General features: G+C 51.4%; 3 protein-coding genes across 3 annotated transcripts; 2 read left to right on the top strand and 1 right to left on the bottom strand.

Annotated features, from left to right (window-relative positions):
- The first annotated feature begins 215 nt into the window (after positions 1-215).
- slc27a1a (solute carrier family 27 member 1a) lies at positions 216-9,916 on the top strand. The gene is made up of 13 exons (XM_028972217.1): positions 216-530; positions 714-881; positions 970-1,364; positions 1,442-1,606; positions 5,277-5,346; positions 5,423-5,514; positions 5,592-5,701; positions 5,807-6,016; positions 6,099-6,225; positions 6,303-6,440; positions 6,508-6,672; positions 7,471-7,617; positions 9,056-9,916. Exons 2-13 carry the CDS (start codon positions 715-717, stop codon positions 9,211-9,213), a joined length of 1,944 nt encoding a protein of 647 aa, XP_028828050.1. The 5' UTR covers positions 216-530; position 714; the 3' UTR covers positions 9,214-9,916.
- A 1,568-nt stretch (positions 9,917-11,484) lies between these two features.
- LOC114785449 (tripartite motif-containing protein 35-like) lies at positions 11,485-14,590 on the bottom strand (the record flags this gene model as incomplete). The annotated part of the gene is made up of 6 exons (XM_028971726.1): positions 11,485-12,435; positions 12,546-12,664; positions 13,339-13,361; positions 13,579-13,803; positions 13,901-13,996; positions 14,096-14,590. Coding segments are annotated over 6 exons (1,584 nt in total), but the record flags the coding sequence as incomplete, so codon positions are not given.
- Positions 14,591-14,660: 70 nt separating this feature from the next.
- Positions 14,661-17,949, top strand: LOC114785763 (tripartite motif-containing protein 35-like). Its single transcript, XM_028972338.1, has 7 exons — positions 14,661-14,846; positions 15,029-15,318; positions 15,649-15,729; positions 15,807-16,031; positions 16,130-16,152; positions 16,433-16,560; positions 16,931-17,949. Exons 2-7 carry the CDS (start codon positions 15,154-15,156, stop codon positions 17,566-17,568), a joined length of 1,260 nt encoding a protein of 419 aa, XP_028828171.1. The 5' UTR covers positions 14,661-14,846; positions 15,029-15,153; the 3' UTR covers positions 17,569-17,949.
- Positions 17,950-18,311: the final 362 nt, after the last annotated feature.

Below are 18,311 nucleotides of genomic sequence, written 5' to 3'. Positions count from 1 at the left end.
TTCACCGTCCTCGACCTCTGACCAAAAAAAAAACCCTCCCGTCCTGCCGCGCTCCTCCGGCGAGCGTACGCAAGCGTGGGCGTGACCGTCGCGGCGCCACACCGCGTCACGCCCCCGGCGCCCAATCAGCGTCCGCGCCGCGGTGACTGACCGCCCCCTGGCCCAATGGAATCTGCGGGCGAGGCCGGTGGGCGGGGTTACGGCGGCTGCGTCGTTTGCGTATCCCGCACGCGCGACCGACGGGGGGAAGAAAAGTGTCACCGCACTTTCACGCCGATAAAGGGACGGCGTCGCGGTTTTATTTCGCCGTTTTTTAAAAGCCGCCCGCCTCCTTCTCGGTCGACGACCGGTAGTATTTTGCCGCGAGGTTTGTGCGTTTGCGCGGTTTGTTGTTGTGCAAGGTGGGTGCCCGCATTCGCCCGTTTCGGGGTTCATTACTCTGCCGGGACGCGTCGCGGGAAGGAGCGGGACCGGGACGCCGCGAACGCCAGGAGAAGAAACTTGGGGAAACTTGGGAACTTGGGAATCAGGTAGGGAAGGAGGGAGGGGGGGTGGCGCGGGGTCGCTTTAAAGGTCACGTGGTGGCCGTGGTGGCCTTATGCACCTGGCGTCTCCATTTCACCCCACGACATCCATCTCCCAGAGCCGTGAACGAAGTTGAACTGTTGTGATGAACAGAGAGATGTGATTCTGACTCCTCCCCCTCTTCCCAGGATGCTCGGCGTGGTCCGTCTTCCGGTGTGCATGGGCTCGCTGGGCCTGCTGAGGATGATCGGGGCGTCCTGGTCGTGGAGCCTGGCGGCGGGCCTGGGGGTCTACCTCGGCACGGGCGGCTGGCGTTTCTTCTACGTGGCCCTGCGGACGGCCAGGCGTGACCTCGCGTGAGCGCCGACCCCGCCCTCCCCGTCCGGCGCGGTGTGGACAGGGGAGAAGGTAATCCGGTTGTCCTTCTCTCTCCCCTCCCCCCAGCGGCCTGTGCGTCCTCCTCCGGGTGAAGTTCGCCATCCGCCGGCTCCTGCGCCAGGGCGCCACCATCCCGTCCATGTTCGCCGGCACGGTGGCCCGGCACCCCGACAAGCCGGCGCTGGTGTACGAGGCCACGGGCGAGGCGTGGACCTTCTCCGAGCTGGACCGGCGCTGCAACGCCGTGGCGCAGTGGGCCCTGGCGCAGGGCTGGCGCCCGGGCGACGTGGTGGCCCTGTACCTGGAGAGCCGGCCCGTCGTGGTGGCCCTCTGGCTGGGGCTGGCCAAGGTGGGCGTGGAGGCGGCGCTCATCAACTTCAACCTGAGGCGCGACGCGCTGCTGCACTGCGTGGGCGTGTCCGGGGCGCGGGGGCTGGTGTTCGGGGCGGAGCTGGTGGAAGGTCGGTGGTCTCCGGTCATGTGACGTGTTCTATCTGCCTGCGTTCTCCCTCACTTTTGCCCCTCCGTCCGTACGCAGCCGTGCAGGAGGTGGGCCCCGCCCTGGGCTCCGCCATGCAGCGCTTCTGCACGGGGACCCTGTCCCCCGAGCTGCTGGCGTCCCTCTCGGCCCAGGACCTGGACCTGCTGCTGGCGTCCAGCCCCACCAGAGCCCCTCCCCTCGCGCACAGCAAGGGCTTCAACGGTGAGTCACCGACGCGGGACGCGAGTCCCTGCCTGTCCTCGCACCCGGGTTCCCGATTCTTACGCAAGAACGTCCTACGCAAGCGAAGAGATTTGTTACGGGGCTTTCGTCTCCCTAGCGACCGCCTCATTCCTCCAGTTCCAGTTCGCCCCAACAGGCCCTGGTAGGTGGGAGTGGCCTAGCGGGTAACACACCCACCTGAGAAGGCCACGAAGGCCCACCATGGAGTCCCTGAGCAAGACACTGCGCCCCGAGTGTCTCCAGGGGGGACTGTCCCTGTAACTACTCACCGTAAGGCGCTCTGGTAGAGGCGATGTGGGCGGAAGCGCCAGCGTCCGGGCCGTCCATGTGTGTATATAATAACAACATAATCGCAGCTGCCGCAAATAATCACGATGAACTGTGATCGGGTTTTGACGAGTGCGTTTAATCGATTGACCGCCATAATAAATCATTTCTTGATTTTTTTGGAGCATATCGCATATCCCCACGCAGAGGTTGAAATTGAGCGTGCGAACTGCTGCCATCCTCGTTACTCACTTTCATTCAATTAGCAGAGCGACATATTCACATGCGGCCTACACAATTCACAGCGGTGAAAATCTGATTAAATATTATATATTATATAGTGTTATGTATTTAATATTATATAGTGTTATATATTATATAAAATAATATATAGTGTTATATATTAAATATTATATAGTGTTATATATTAAATATTATATAGTGATATATATATATTAAATATTATATAGTGTTATGTATTTAATATTATATAGTGTTTTATATGAAATATTTTATTATATAGTGTTGTATGTTAAATATTATATTATATAGTGTTATGTATTTAATATTATATAGTGATATATATATATATTAAATATTATATAGTGTTATATATTAAATATTATATAGTGATATATATATATATTAAATATTATATAGTGTTATGTATTTAATATTATATAGTGTTTTATATGAAATATTTTATTATATAGTGTTGTATGTTAAATATTATATTATATAGTGTTATGTATTAATATATATATAGTCTCTCTCTTCCCTCTTCTCTCGTGTTTCTGTCTTTCTCTTCTCTCGTGTTTTCTCTTCCCTCTTCTCTTCTCTCGTGTTCTTCTCTTCATCTTCTCTTCTCTCGTGTTTCTGTATTAATTGTTATATTATTTAGTTGTGTATATTAAAACAACAAAAACCAGTCATTTGTACCCAGATGTGCTCACAGAAACCAGATTTCCCAGCGCTGTGGAAACAGTGACCTTTGACCTGCTGACCTTATGCTCGGTTTGACCTCGTCATGAAGCCGGCGTGTAAACGCGCCCACCTGCTCGCGCTCGCGCCGCGAACGCCCGGCCCGCTTTCAAACGGGGGAAAAGCCCGGGGTGCGAGGCGGCCGACGGACTACAGACGAGCCGAGAGACAAACAAACCCGGGCGAGCGAGGGAGAGAGAGAGAGAGGGAGGGCTGTGGTGTTTGGAGCCGCCGGGGAAAGTAGGGAAAAGGTTACATACCAGCAGAGTGCCGGGCGGTTCTGAATGAGCGAGTGAATGGGGGGGTTGAAGCGCACGGGTGAAAGTGGAGAATACAAATGCTGCGTGCGGGTCTGCGAGAGAGGGACGGAGGGGACGGCAACGAAAAGGAAGGAAGTGGCAAGTGGGACGGATATAAATATACAATATCACGCGCCATAACTTGCTGGTGATGCCAGATGGTGTTTTGCTGGTTTTAGAGGGGAAAAAAATCCCTGATTTATTTATTTAAAAAAAAAAAAGTGATTGTCACATGTGATACACAGCAGCACAGCACACGGTGACACAGTGAAATTTGTCCTCTGCATTTAACCCATCACCCTTGGTGAGCAGTGGGCAGCCATGACAGGCGCCCGGGGACCAGTGTGTGGGGACGGTGCTCTGCTCAGTGGCACCCTGGCGGACCGGGATTCGAACCGGCAACGCTTCCTCAACCACGGCCCTGACGGGGCTCCACGCCGGTGACATAATCACGTTCGCCGGAGCAATTTCCGAGACACAACATGACCTACTCTAGTGACCTTGGCATTAAATCACCCCGGAGCCGAGCGCGCGCTAGAACCGCGCTAAGTAGGGCGGGGCGGGCCCCTACATTTCTATTAATAGCTTATTTACGATGCGCCCTGGTCAACCGTTATATAAGCCTAGTGAGTGACATTCCTGCCTGTCAACCAGAAGACTGCTTACTACCATCGTGTCCTCTGAGCAAGACACGTAACCCTGAGTGTCTCTGGGGGGGGGCTGTCCCTGTCACTACTGATTCTATGGCGCTCTGCACAAGTGCCAGAATGGCAGAAATGTAAACTACGTCCTTCAGCACATGAAGGACGTTTCTGATGTCAGATGATCACTTCTTGGTATTTGTGTGAGCTGTGTGACCTTCCCGGGAATTGTGCGTCACTGTGGAGTCCAGGAGAAAGTCCCGACCTGTGGGATGCCGCCAGGTCGCGATGCCGCGTTGTCACGCAGGACGTGAACGCGGGTGGGGCGGCGTAGCGGCGCACACTTCTTCACCACGTGATTAGTGGTTTTAATCACTTTTATTTTGACGGATGCACCTTCACTGCCACTTGAAAAGTTCGGGGTCGTTCAGAAACGATCGTTATAAAGATATGTTGTCCGGCGGCTGGGAGTGTCTGATAATGTCTGCATACGTGTAGAGAGGAGCTTCATCCGTTTAAAACTTTATCCATCGTTTTATTTATTTATTTGTTTGTTTGTTTATTTGTTTGTTTATCTTTTTAAAATTCAAACCCCGATGTTTGGCCCTAAACTTTGGTGTGTATTGAGTCCTCCACCCCACGACCTCCGCTGAGCAGAGACCTAGCAGTTCAGAGGAAGGAAGGAAGGAAGTTAACGCTGAGACAGAAAGACTAGCGGCCAGTGATGGACGGGAGGATCTTGGAGGATGCAGACGCTCTCGTGTGTGTTTCTTTTGTAACTTTACTCATTTACACTTACATTTCTGCCATTTGCCAGACACCCTTATCCAGAGTGACTTACAACCAGTAGTTACAGGGACAATGATATGAACGCTGATAACACACAAACTACAGATCCCATAATGCAGTGCGCTGACGAACTGAGTCCGTACTGCGGACCGAAAGTCCGGCTGCTTCACAACCCATCTGCCGTCGACGTGGAAACTGCTACTGTACAGATTAGGATGCAGCGTAAATATCGCGATCGGCACGGCAACTGTAGCAGTGCATTGTGGGGTCTGTAGTTTTTTTTTATTTTATTTTTTTATTGGACAATCACCAACCCTGCACTGACACCACTTGCAGGCTCACTCTACCCTGGAAGGGGGTCCCTCTCTGTATCACTCCTTCCCAACGTTTCTTCCTTTCTTTTTTTCTCTCTCCTAGAGTTTTTTTTTGTGTGGAGTTTTTCCTTGTGTGCAGAAGGGTCAACTGTTGGGGGGTCAACTGTAGGGCCTGTCAAAGCCCATTGAGACATACTGTATGTGATTATGGGCTATATAAGAAATAAATGTTGTTTGTTTGTTTAATAATAGATTTTTCTAAAGCGATCTCGCGAGTTTGACACCCCTGGTCTAACCCTCCAGGCTACTTACTTCCTCCTCAAGAGTCAAACCGACTCCTCTTTCATTCCCTCTGCAGATAGACTCTTCTACATCTACACTTCAGGCACGACCGGACTTCCCAAAGCGGCCATTGTGGTCCACAGCAGGTCAGTTTCGCGAGCGCCGTCACAATCTGTAGATGTGTGTGGAAGGTTCCGGAACGTTCTCCGCTGCGGCCCGCAGGTATTACCGCATCGCCGCGTTCGGGTACTACTCCTTCGGCATGCGCGCGGACGACGTCATCTACGACTGCCTCCCCCTCTACCATTCCGCCGGTGAGTGGCCGGCGTTTCCGGCGCGTCCCCGCGCCGAGCAGCCCGGCGACTGACCCCCCTCTCTCTGCGCCAACCAGGGAACATCATGGGCGTCGGCCAGTGCCTGCTGCACGGCCTGACCGTGGTGGTGAAGAAGAAGTTCTCCGCCACCCGCTTCTGGGACGACTGCATCAAGTACAACTGCACGGTGAGCGCGGCTTTTACTCGCGGCGTTTCCGGGATCGCCGGTTCTTTCCCGGTGTTGGAGAAGGAGGCGCCGTAAGAGCGCGTTTCTGCCTTGTCCTCGCTGCAGGTGGTGCAGTATATTGGGGAGATCTGCCGGTACCTGCTGTCCCAGCCGGTGCGCCCCTCCGAGACGGGTCACCGCGTCCGGCTGGCGGTGGGCAACGGCCTCCGGCCCAGCGTGTGGGAGGCCTTCACCCAGCGCTTCCGCGTCAAGCAGATCGGGGAGTTCTACGGGGCCACCGAGTGCAACTGCAGCATCGCCAACATGGACGGGAAGGTCGGTGTTCGGGGCCGGGAAAAAAACCGGGAGGGGGCGCCAGGCCGGCCGCGTCAATGCTGTAATGTCGCCCTCTGGCCAGGTGGGGGCGTGCGGCTTCAACAGCGTGATCTTGCCCCATGTCTACCCCATCCGGCTGCTGAAGGTGAACGAGGAGACCATGGAGCTGGTGAGGGACAGCCGGGGTCTGTGTGTGCCGTGTAGACAAGGTGAGCTCTGGAACGGTTGGTAACTTGTTTCGGTCGCCGTTGACGGCGGTAACGGGGCGTCTCTTGTCTTTTTCCAGGGGAGCCTGGCCTGCTCGTGGGCAGAATTAACCAACAGGACCCCCTGCGCCGATTTGATGGCTACGCTAACAAGGATGCCACCAACAAGAAGATCGCCCACGACGTCTTTAAAAAGGGAGACTCCGCCTACCTGTCCGGTAAAGCGAATCTTCCAACTTCCTGTTGGCAGCCGTGGGGCCGCGGTTTAATAAGTCCCTCCTGCAGGGGACGTGCTGGTGATGGACGAGCTGGGCTACATGTACTTCCGCGACCGCAGCGGGGACACCTTCCGCTGGCGGGGGGAGAACGTTTCCACCACGGAGGTGGAAGGGACGCTGAGCGGCCTGGTGGGACAGACGGATGTGGCCGTGTACGGAGTCTCCGTGCCAGGTTAGCGCGAAAGCGGGCTACGGTGCGGAACAGAGGAGCGGAATGAACTGGAACTTGAGGCCCGATCGTATTGTCCATGACAGTGCCGGCGTGGTGACGTCACCCCATTAGGCAGCGGACTTCGCTCGTGTTTTAGGGTAACAGGGTCCCTACGGTCATTAAAGACCTGGACAAAGTCCCGGAATTTGAAATGGAAATTTTCCAGGTCTCGAATCGGCCATGTTAAGGTACGTAAAAGGTACCAGGTCACGTATTCCAGCACCTCGGGGTGTACGCCCCAACCTGATTGGGTCCATTTCACTCGGGCAGGAATGAGAGCTTTTTATTGGCCGACATTACAACGCTCCCCGTTCCTTCTTCCTGACAACTGAGGACGTGGCTGCTCTCCGGCACCGCGCCTAACCGCACACCTACGCTAAACCGCACACCTACCCCACGTAACACGCGTCTCGACGGCCAACGCCCAAACCGCTCGTTTCCTTTCCCTCTCAGTCCAGCGCTCGCACAGCATGCTGGGACAGTCCGGTTGGCCGGCCTGCACCGCCACCATAAGTCGGACTGTGATCAAGAAAGATGCCAAAAGCTGATCACCGCCAATAATTGAATATTTGGGTTCAAAATAAATGAATTAAATGCATTAAAACTTCAATTTATTGAGGAATTTCGAGGAAATACCAAGTTGTGTATTGTGATATAGCTTAAAAATCTGGCCCGGCCGTAACTCGAAGTGTGTTTCATCTTGTCTGACTCATGCCGTCATCTTCCCGTCTGTCTTCCTCTGTGTTTTTTTTGGTGGAGGTGTGGAAGGAAAAGCGGGCATGGCCGCCATCGCCGACGGGTCTGAAGGCTTCGACTGTGCCGCGTTTCTCCGGGAGGTCCAGAAGGTCCTTCCCCCTTACGCCCGGCCCGTGTTCCTGCGCCTGTCGCCCCAGGTGGACACCACAGGTTGGTGTCCTGCCGACTCGGGCCTGCGGTGGCCTGAGGAAGCGGCCCCGTAATCGCAACCGATTGTTTCGTACGGACGTTGCTTTGTGATGTTCTGACGGCAGCGTAACAGTTCTCACGGCGGTGGTGACTGTAGAAAAAGTGAATCGAAGGGACCGGGATTCGAACCGGCAACCTTCTGATTGCGGGGCCGCTGCCTTAACCGCTAGGCCACCGCGGGCCCTTACAGTACCACTCTGCTGTAGGAATAACTCTGATATCACCGACCTATTTAAAAACGGGAAATGCGAAGTAATGTCAAAATTGATGGAGAAAACCGCGGACGCCATGACCGTAATTGAACTGAGCGGCGGGTAAATATTCGCACCGCTAGTAGGAAACCCACTAAGGGCTTGTATGCGTGTCTGGATGGACGTTGGGGGCCACAACTCACCAGATGCGTGACGTCACATGACCCGAAAAATGTTTTTTCTCCAAAATGTGACCATTTCTCTCCGGTCTGGCCTCGCCTCCACACCGGAAACACCGCTGACACGTTAGCGCGACCTCCAACCTGACCTATAACCCCAAACGTGTCCTACATACAACAGTGGCGGAAAAGCGCGTTCCTGCAGCAACGACAAGAAATCCTCTCTACTGTGCACGTGGCCGGAGAGTTACAGCGCCACTTACAGGTGTGGAGGGGGGCTGCTCGGCGTTTCAGACGTAACTTTACCGCGCAGGTAAAACCCCAGATGCCTGACACGGCAACGTCCATGTTCCCCACTCGGGAGAGATCGGACGTGCATTAATATCAGTACCCGATGCATGATGTAAGTTCTCTACACGGTCACATGATCTTTTTAAATACAAAAGTTAAGGTCTCGTACGCCTGTCTGGACACTTTGATGATGCAACGCGCAGAATAATGTTTGTATCGTTCTCTTCCAACATGGCTGCCTGTAAGTACTAGTAACTTTTAAAACAAAATGTCTAATTTCACTGCAGTGACCCAAGGTACTGTAGTACAAATCAACCGTAAATAAGTAAATCCCAGTTTCTCAGTGTTTTATCAAATTAGACGTTTTCTTTTGAAAAAGATTCCGTTCAAGATTAAATTAAATAACATTTGTAATTGTAAACAGTTTAATGTAACTATGGACCTGGTTTATAGAACAATCTTTCATTCTAGTTTTTATAATTAATTCAGGTAAAAATTGGTAAACATTTGCATGTCAAAACCGTTATTCAAATTCTTTACAGGATCCAACGGAATTAAACCAAACATCCCACTGATGGGACTATTCAGACTGCGTACAGATTGCGTGAAACGCTGTTCTCAGATCAGGCCGCCACAGATCGATTACGTTCTGTACTGCATCGCGGTGCATCGATTACACGATTCATTTCATCACCCCTGATAGCCACATGCCTGATTTTGGTCCCCCTGTGCATTCAGGTACTTTCAAAATCCAGAAGACGCGGCTGCAGAAAGAGGGATACGACCCCCGACACTCTTCCGACCGGATCTACTTCCTCAACAGCCGCGCCGGCCGCTACGAGGCCGTGACCGAGGAGTTGTACGGCGCCATCGTGGAGGGCCGAGTGTCTTTATAAGGCGGATGGGCCGAATGGTCAGCTGACGTAGACGTACTGACGGACGGACGGACGGAATGACTTTTAACACACTTAACCCACAAGCCGGGATGGGGCTGTAACATCGATCACCAGCAGCTTCTGACCCTCCCCCGCCCCATCCCGGCGAGCCGTAGGTGTACTGTACGGCCGCGGCCCGGCGGCTCTCGCTAGATGCTTTGGCGTAGCTGTTTACGCGGCCGCCGAGGTTCCACGGGTCACTGCACAGGCTAGCGCTCAACTGACGTTGAAGGGTTCCGTTTCTGCGTAGCGTAACAAATTACGGCACTCTTACTAACCAGAAATAACGCTGCTCGGGAGTGGACGTTTTTTTTTTTTTTGGTGACCTTTTCTTCTGTATAAAATGCACAGCACAACGAGCACAAGAGACGAGGCCAGAAGTGCCTGACGGATCCACCCCACACAGGGTCTGCGAACGGGGAGAACGTTGCCAGTTCACGCCCGCAGCTCTTCTAGTGGACGTCTCGGTCCGGTTTTTAATGGTTGTAACGGTTTTAACAACGTGCTAACGTGGCTGGGCTGCGGTCTGGAGAAGACTGGCTGCTAGGCTGCCCCGGGTTTTTACTGTTTTGGGGTTTCTTCCCTCACTGTTGTTCCGTTTTTTTAGTTGTATTTTACTCCTGTGGAGGATCGTAGAGGAAATAAACCATCTAACTTGGACGACTGTGCCGTGTTCTGGATTCATTTACCACTGGATGAAAACGCGTTGCCGCGTCCAATACCAGCAGATGCTAAATAGCCGGTGATGAACGCGACTGCATCATTCTTTTAATTTCCGACTGGCCCACAAACAGATCTCGGACCACAAGATGCTTCGTAACCTCGTAACATTCCTCTCGAACAGGCGTCATTTGTTGAACTGTGTCCTGGTGCAACCATCACACGAGTTAAACCACTCCTGAGATTCCGAGGAGAAAAGATCTGCACATTTTCATTCATCACGATGAGCACCAGGCCACAGAGGCACACAAAGTACAACACCAGAAGAAGGTTAAGAAAAAAAAAAAAAAAAAAAGTGAAGTGATTGTCACAGGTGATACACAGCAGCACAGCACACGGTGCACACAGTGAAATTTGTCCTCTGCATTTATCCCATCACCCTGAGTGAGCAGTGGGCAGCCATGACAGGCGCCCGGGGAGCAGTGTGTGGGGACGGTGCTTTGCTCAGTGGCACCTCAGTGGCACCTTGGCGGATCGGGATTGAGATCTGGGGCAGCGGTGGCCTAGCGGTTAAGGGAGCGGCCCCATAATCAGAATCCCGAGCTGCCAAGGTGCCACCGGGCGCCTGTCATGGCCACCGGGCACTGCTCACCGAGGGTGACGGCCATCATTTACATTTACATTTACATTATTTATCAGACGCCCTTATCCAGAGCGACTTACAATCAGTAGTAGCAATTTAGGGTTAAGTGTCTTGCTCAGGGACACAATGGTAGTAAGTGGGGTTTGAACCCGGGTCTTCTGGTTCATAGGCGAGTGTGTTACCCACTAGGCTACTACCACCCACTACCATAATAATGACAATCATTCCCTTTCAGATGTGGAGAACCTTATAGGATCGTAACGTTTGAGGGGAAGTGTTGATGGTTCAAGAAATTTAAATGTTAAGATTCAAAGTTAAGATATTATTGAATATTAAGGCCTTATTATTGTCATTGTCCAATCTGTTCTAAGGAAGCTACGGAGGAGCATTCGTAGCTGTTCTAGTGTCTGCACTTGGAATATTATTTCCTTCCAAGGCGCATGTATGTACATTTTTTACAGTGAAAGGCCAGTCAACAACGTCGCCCTGTACGCTCATTCGGATTATTACTATTATCAGTTATCATTGTGGTATAAATGTGTGGGGTAAGCAGAGGGTGTAAAGGCACCTAATGAAAAGATGATGGCATTATTTCACATACTAATTTCATAAGTATGTGTTCATGTTTTAAAAAAATAAAATAAAAATGTTATGAAATGTTTGTCGCAATAGAATCAAAATCCAGATGAATTAGTGAACGTACAGTACAGGCCAAGAGTGTGGACACACTTTTTTTCCCTCGAAATCTCGCGATGTTTGGGAGATGACGCGTTAACTCGACGTGAGTTTCGTTTCTCGACGGACGAACCCGGGTGCGGCGCAGGGCGCCTGCAGCTGCTCATGCAGATAATGCGGAGAGCTATCTGCACACAGAAACCATCATAAACATGTCCTCAACACACAGTACAGGCCGAAAGTCTGGACACACCTTCTCATTCAATGTGTTTTCTTTATTGTCATGACCATTTTCATAGATTCTCACAGAAGGCATCAAAACCTTGAATGAGCACGTGGATAAGATAAGCTTTCTTACAATAGATTGATAAAGTTAACATTATGCAAAGTGTGATTTTAAATGTTGCTGTTCCCCTGGACATTTTACCAGAAATACGCAGCATATTTCTGCACAGTCACAGATTACATGTTCTGCCATTGTTAAATAAAAAAGCAAGCTCTTATTTAGCTATATTAATAAAGGCTACATTTTGTAACGGTATGTTGGGTTTCTTGTCTGAAAAAGTGTGAACGCTGAACTTATTTTTTCTTTTCGGCCATGACTGAAACGATAAAGACGAAGAGGATTAAAATGGCGGCCATCATATGGGACCAGTATTTCTCCAGAAAGCTCTGTTGCTCTGGCACGCTCACGTTGACGGTGGCGGGTAGGATCTTGAGCTGAGAGCTCCGCTGCAGCGGGCGGAGGAACGGGTAGAGGGCTCCCGTGCCGCTGATGTTGGAGAACTTGCAAATCTCCGCCCCGCTGGTGGCGTCGGAGAAGGTCACCCTCCTGCACCATCCGAAGCTGTCGCCCTCCCAGTGCCAACCCAGCTTGACCCTCACCACTTGCGGGGTGAAGGAGAGGTGGAGGGGGGTGACTGGAGAGGCGAGGGCCTGGTAGCACCCGTTGTCCCGCTGGATGCCCCAGTAACCCGTTTGAGGGCAAAGGACGGGTCCGTCTCCAAGCTTTGAGGTCACCCCCAGCATCCAGCTCAGGCTGTTCCCCACCTCAACGTCCCAGGAGTGGAAGCCGTCGGTGAAGCCCTCAGATCCCGTCACCAGGCTGAAACCGGTGGAGCCCTCCGGCCTCATGCTCACGCTGGTCAGGTCTTCAGACACGGACAGATCGCACAACGCGGCGGTTGGATTTAAAACCACTGGACCTTTGGACAGATGCAGAAACAGTGTGACCCTGGTGATTTGGAAGATTTTGCTTTACGGATATCGTCATCGTCATCATCATGCACACAATATAAAGTATAGAGGAACACACTGTATGGAGCAACATCTTTCATCTTCTCCCACACTCTGAAGCGCAGGTTACCCAGGTGCCGGACGACATCGAGCGAGTGTGCTGCTTCCACCACGGGGTCCAGCTGTATGAAAAGCGCTCTGGAACGAGCACACACACACACACACTTAGCGTACACGGTCAGGCCGATGACCCTCTCCCTCCCGCCGTCTGTTAGACGATTAAGGCGAAGACGCTGCAAGAGCTTCAGAGCCCTCAACTCACTGCCATCGCCAAACGTTCGTTAAACTCAACAGCAATACACGTCCAGCCATAAGCGGCGTCTGCCATTCCACTCTGAATCTGCTCGTTTTGCAAGCTTGTCTTGTCTTGTGTATCTCGTTTGAAAAAGCCCGTATACTGGATACCGTATACACGAAAGCACGAACGATTTTATAGCCTGCGTAGGTCTTTCAGTCCCAAGTGCAATTTTTCTTAAATTCGTGTGTAATATGAAATCTACAGACGGCAATAAACCTGAAACATACCTCCGGCTCGTTGGACCGGAGTTGAGAGGAACTGAAGAGGTGAGCTGAAGAGGAACAGGCCGCCTGTTCCTTTTATACACTGGACATTGGAAGGCAGTATTAGTGAGAACCCTCCAGCGTCGCCTGTCTGCAATGATACAGTTCTGATATCTTCATAAGGCCTTCATACTGACCCAGATACGGTTAATGTGACACTGAAAAGATGTGAAAAGGTGGCCACATATGATTATATGCTGGTCAGTTGAATATATTGGAATGTAATTAAGCCGACGGGATGGAGCACTTACCTCATCATGAGGAGGTCAAACTCCTAAAAACATCAAACATCAAAGCATTAATCATCCAGGATTTGTAGTAAAAAGCCAGTCTTACATAGAAAGATTCTGGATCCCCTGAACTATGCTGCATATGATCTTTCCATGAACAACAATCCAAGCCCGTGGGACTGAATCCCATCGCTCTGAGCAGATAAAGTATATTTGTTCCTCGAACATTGTGATCCCACCTGAGCTCAGCTCCCCCCATACCTGCAGGAATTCAATGTTGTCTTTTTGTTTAATCTCGTCTTCCATCTCCTTGAGTGTATTAGTGAGCTGCGATGTCTGCCCGTCTATCCTCTCCTTTATAACGTGACTCTGGCTCTCCTCTTCCTCCTTGAAAGCCGCCAGCCGGGCCTTCTCTTCATCCCTCAGGAACTTGAAGAGTTTCTCAAACTCCTTCCTGATCTGACGTTCCGTCTTCTCGGCTTGGGCCTGAAAAGACAGAAGGAAAAAAAACGGATTCGATTCATTCTAACGTGCCACGGCGCCATCATCAGTAGACGGATGCGCAAGTGTTGGAGTTCCTGACCTTGAAGTTCCGCTGAGTTACAGCTCTGGGGTCGGTCCCGTTTTTCAGGGCGTTCAGCCGGTCTTGGTACGGCTTTATGGCGTCCTTCAGCTTTCCCTGGAAAAGCACAGCACACGTGAAATACACGCTCCGTCTGCGAAGGTGGAGGAACTTCCAAATCCCTGTTCCTGTAGATCACTCCATGAAGGCTGTTACCTTGCGCTCCTTCACCGCCTGATGGATGGACTGCACCTGGTGGCCCCTGTGGAGCTTCTTCTTGCATTGGGAGCAGATGGCCTCCATGTCCTTTACACAGAAAAGCTCCAGCTTCTCCCCATGCAGCAGACACCGCGTTGACCTCTCCTCCTCCTCCTCCTCCTTCTCCTCGTCCTTCTTCTCCTTTGCCTCGCTGCCACTGCATCGTTCCCGCAGGTAGGACTCGCAGGTGCTCCTCAGGCTGAGGTTTAGGAGCGGTTCCTGTGGAGAGGAGCCGCGGCAGATGGGGCAGGAGCGGCCGGGGCTGGAGCTCCAGTGTTTCCTCAGACACTCGCGGCAGAAACTGTGACCACAGACCAGCAGCACCGGCTCTCTGAAGATCTCGCAGCACACGGGGCAGGAGAGGTCCTCCTCCAGAGGGAGAGAAAGCGCTCGCCATCCAGGAGCTGGAAAGGTGCACAGCACAACACAACACTGCCGCTCGGTTTCCAGGAAATGAAGGCAAAGTTAGGCGTGTCTCCCTTCAGTCTCCAGAGTGAGAGAGAGCGAGACGGAGATGAGGGAGGGACTTGGTCTCTAATGAAAAACAGAAACACAACTTCCTGGAAACCACCATGTTTCCACATCTCAGCTACGTTCACACCAGGAAAGCTCAGGATGGAGCAGAAAGTCCGGTATTTTGTGTAAAATGCATCTCAACCTGCTTTGTACTGCAGTGATGATGTCTGCAACCTCAGTGTGGTTTGAGAAGGTAGGAATGGAGGGTCGTGTGGTTTCTCGTCCCTCAACATTCCATCTAACAGAATCATCTAGCGGGCAGCGCCGCTCGCCAACCCCGTGACTCCCTCCATTAGGTTTCGTTTTCAGGAAAGCGAGAGTCATCAGGACAGGACTCCATTCTGATTCTGCCCTGGATCCTTCTCTCCTCTGCAGGACGACCTCACCTGCCCCGTGTGCCGCGAGATCTTCATACACCCAGTGCTTCTGGCCTGTGGTCACAGCTTCTGCCAGGAGTGTCTCAGCAAACAGCTGTGAGTCCAGCCTGCGGGGACGAGGCCATGAGGCGTGCTGGAGGGCCGAGACCCGGGCGGTGTCACCTGCACTGGCAGGAGCTGCAGTTCCACTGTGAGACGGACAGACAGCTCATCTGCTGGCAGTGTAGGAGGAGCGGTCACAGGGGACACCAGGTGCAGCCCATCCAGCAGGCGGTCAGGAAGTGCAAGGTAACTCCACCATGGACCGGCTTTTTAATTAGCTGATGCAGGCATCTGCCCTAGCAGTGGTGGCCTAGCGGTTAAGGAAGTGGCCCCGTAATCAGAAGGTTGCTGGTTCGAATCCCACCGTCCCCACACACTGCTCCCCGGGCGTCTGTCATGGCTGCCCACTCAGGGTGACTGGTTAAATGCAGAGGACAAATTTCACTGTGTGCACCGTGTGCTGTGCTGCTGTGTATCAGAGCTCAGTCTAGGGAACAGAAATGATCTCCCGTGTGCAAGACTATTGTTCTTAGTTGAGAGGTGTCTAGACCTTGGACGTTTTCTTCTCTTGTCCAGGAGGCAATGAAGAACACTATGAAGCCACTGAGGCAGCGACTGAGGACTCTAACAAAGCCAGATTCAAACAAAAGGACCACGGTATCCCAGAGAGACATTCCAACTGGCCATGTGTATATTTTTTCAAAAGAAAGTGACATGTTTCTCCCGTGGGTCAGGAGTGTGCTCAGAAAGCCGAAGCGCAGGTGAAGAAGGAGTTCCAGAGGCTCTTCCAGTTCCTGAGGGATGAAGAGATGGCCAGGGTGGGCGCCTTGAAGGAGGAGTGGGAGAGCAAGAGTAGTGAGATGAAGGAGAGGATGGATGGAGAGCTCTCGTTCCTCACCGACCAAGTCAAGGAGCTGGAGGAAGAGCTGGTGGGACGAGATGATGTTACTTTTCTGCAGGTAAAAAAAAAAAACTCTAATCCTGAATGCTTAGTAGACAGAACCTCAGGAAACATGGACGTTCTGGCGACTTTCTGTTTGTCTGCTGTCTGTTCCAGGATTTTGACTGCATCAGGAAGAGGTACAAAGCCACCCCGCCTGCTTCTAACTCCACATTTACATTTACAGCATTTACCAGATGCCCTTATCCAGAGCGACTTACAATCAGTAGTTACAGGGACAGTCCCCCCCTGGAGACCCTCAGGGTTAAGTGTCTTGCTCAGGGACACGATGGTAGTAAGTGGGATTTGAACCTGGGTCTTCTGGTTCACAGGCGAGTGTGTTACCCACTAGGCTACTACCACCCTTACTGCAGCACCCATGCGATTGTGTTCTGTGTTTGTCTCTGTGTGTGATTCCAGGGTGGCGTCCCTGCCGTCCCTCCCAAGCCCGGTTGGTCAGGAGATTCCAGATTTTTCTGATATGGCCAAACACTTGGGCAACTTGAAGTTCAAAGTGTGGAAGAAGATGATAACAGTGTGTCCATATAGTGAGTTCCACAGCAGCCGGAACTACACAGCCAGTCAAACGTTTGGACTCTGCGTTCAGCATGAACCTTCAGGGCTGTTGGAAACCGTCCCTGTTGTCCGACTTAACAGAGCAGCCGAGAGTGTGAAATGCTGGCAACGCGGCAAAAGCTCCCTGATTCGCAGAGACACGAACGTTCAGAACCTCACGTGTGTTATTTCGTGGTCCTGCATCTTCGGTTTGGTTCTATTATGTGAAAAACACATTATGAGAACATACATGATGATACATTGGGATGGAGGAGGAGATATGCTGCTGTTACGATGTCACTGTAGGGTTTCATCCTGCCTGTGTCTGGACTTCAATCTTATTTCTCTCCCGTCACGTTCCAGGTCCTGTCATTCTGAATCCCGCGTCAGTCGCGGTTGGCGTCAGTGTTTCAGAAGACCTCGTCCGTCTCCGTGTGCCAGAGTGCCCAGTGCGCCACAGATGTCCTGGACATCACAGCGTCGTCATTGGCACCCGCGGCTTCACCGAGGGCGTCCACTCCTGGGACGTGTTTGTAGGCAACAGCACCGAATGGATGCTTGGCGTCACCTCCTGGAAAAAGGATCTTGAAGGTCCGTTTTCCATGTGCCCTGAGAACGGATTCTGGGGGGTTCAGCTTTGTGGTAGTGATTATTACACCCTGTCCAACTCAAAAAAGAGGCTCAGAGTCAAGAAGACACCTCAGAAGATCAGGGTCCAGATAGGGTGGAGTGTGGGTTTGCGGGGCCTCTGTAGAAAAGTGACCCTTTCAGATGCAAGCAATGGCGCCGTCATTTCCTCTTCCTCGGGCATCAGCAGCACCGGGCCGCTGTTCCCATTCTGCTGCCCCATGGAGCACTCCTCGGAAATGAGGATAATGCCGGCAGCCGTGAGCATCAGGCTGAAGGAGGACCCAGGCTTCCTGGAACAGCACGGGCTTACGCTCTTCACTCTCCTTTTAGCCGCCGTTTTCTCCGTATACAGTTTATACTACATGGAATAACAGGAATGACGTATTGTATGTGGCTAACGTATAAAGCAGTAGCAAGTAGATCCTGAGCCGGGTTGCCCCCATGGTGGAACAGATTTACATTTTATATGCTGTCTATTCATATATTTCATATCTTTTCCATCAGTATATATATTGTATATATAGTCACCATAGGAGACTGTATACACACACACACACACACACACACACACACACATATATACATACATATATATGTACCCTTTCCCCTTTTCTTAAGTCTAAGTTGCTTTTTTTGTACCTGTGGAATGTCACGTATTGATGAAGAAAAGCAAACATTGGATTTGTGTCATTTGTGCAGATAGAAGTTGAAATAGACTTATTCGCTGTAATATTAATAGTCAATGAAATTGCTCTGGTAAATCTGTCTTTTTTTTTTCCCCTCCCAAGTGTCTAACCGTAACTGTGTTATGTCCACATGGTGGCGCTAGAGTCTACAACTTATCTCTGAAAGCTTCTTACCCTGGGTGTCCACTGCCTGGTGGAGTTACTTTTCGGTGGAAAAGTACGAACAAGCAACAAATAAAACCAGCTAGTCAAGAAAACTTTCTTTATAAAGCGCCTTAAAACATCTGTATAAAAAAATTCAAGCTACAGAGAAAATATCAACTCCTGATAGGTTAAAAAAAAAAGTAGCTGAAAGGTGTGTTTTCAGCCTGGATTCATATGGTTAGGAGGTGCTCACCTACCTATTAGAAGCACATATTCATATTGTG

Source organism: Denticeps clupeoides, chromosome 3 (assembly GCF_900700375.1).
Source record: "Denticeps clupeoides chromosome 3, fDenClu1.1, whole genome shotgun sequence".
Lineage (NCBI taxonomy): Eukaryota > Metazoa > Chordata > Actinopteri > Clupeiformes > Denticipitidae > Denticeps > Denticeps clupeoides.
This window is presented reverse-complemented; position numbering and strand designations above follow the sequence as displayed.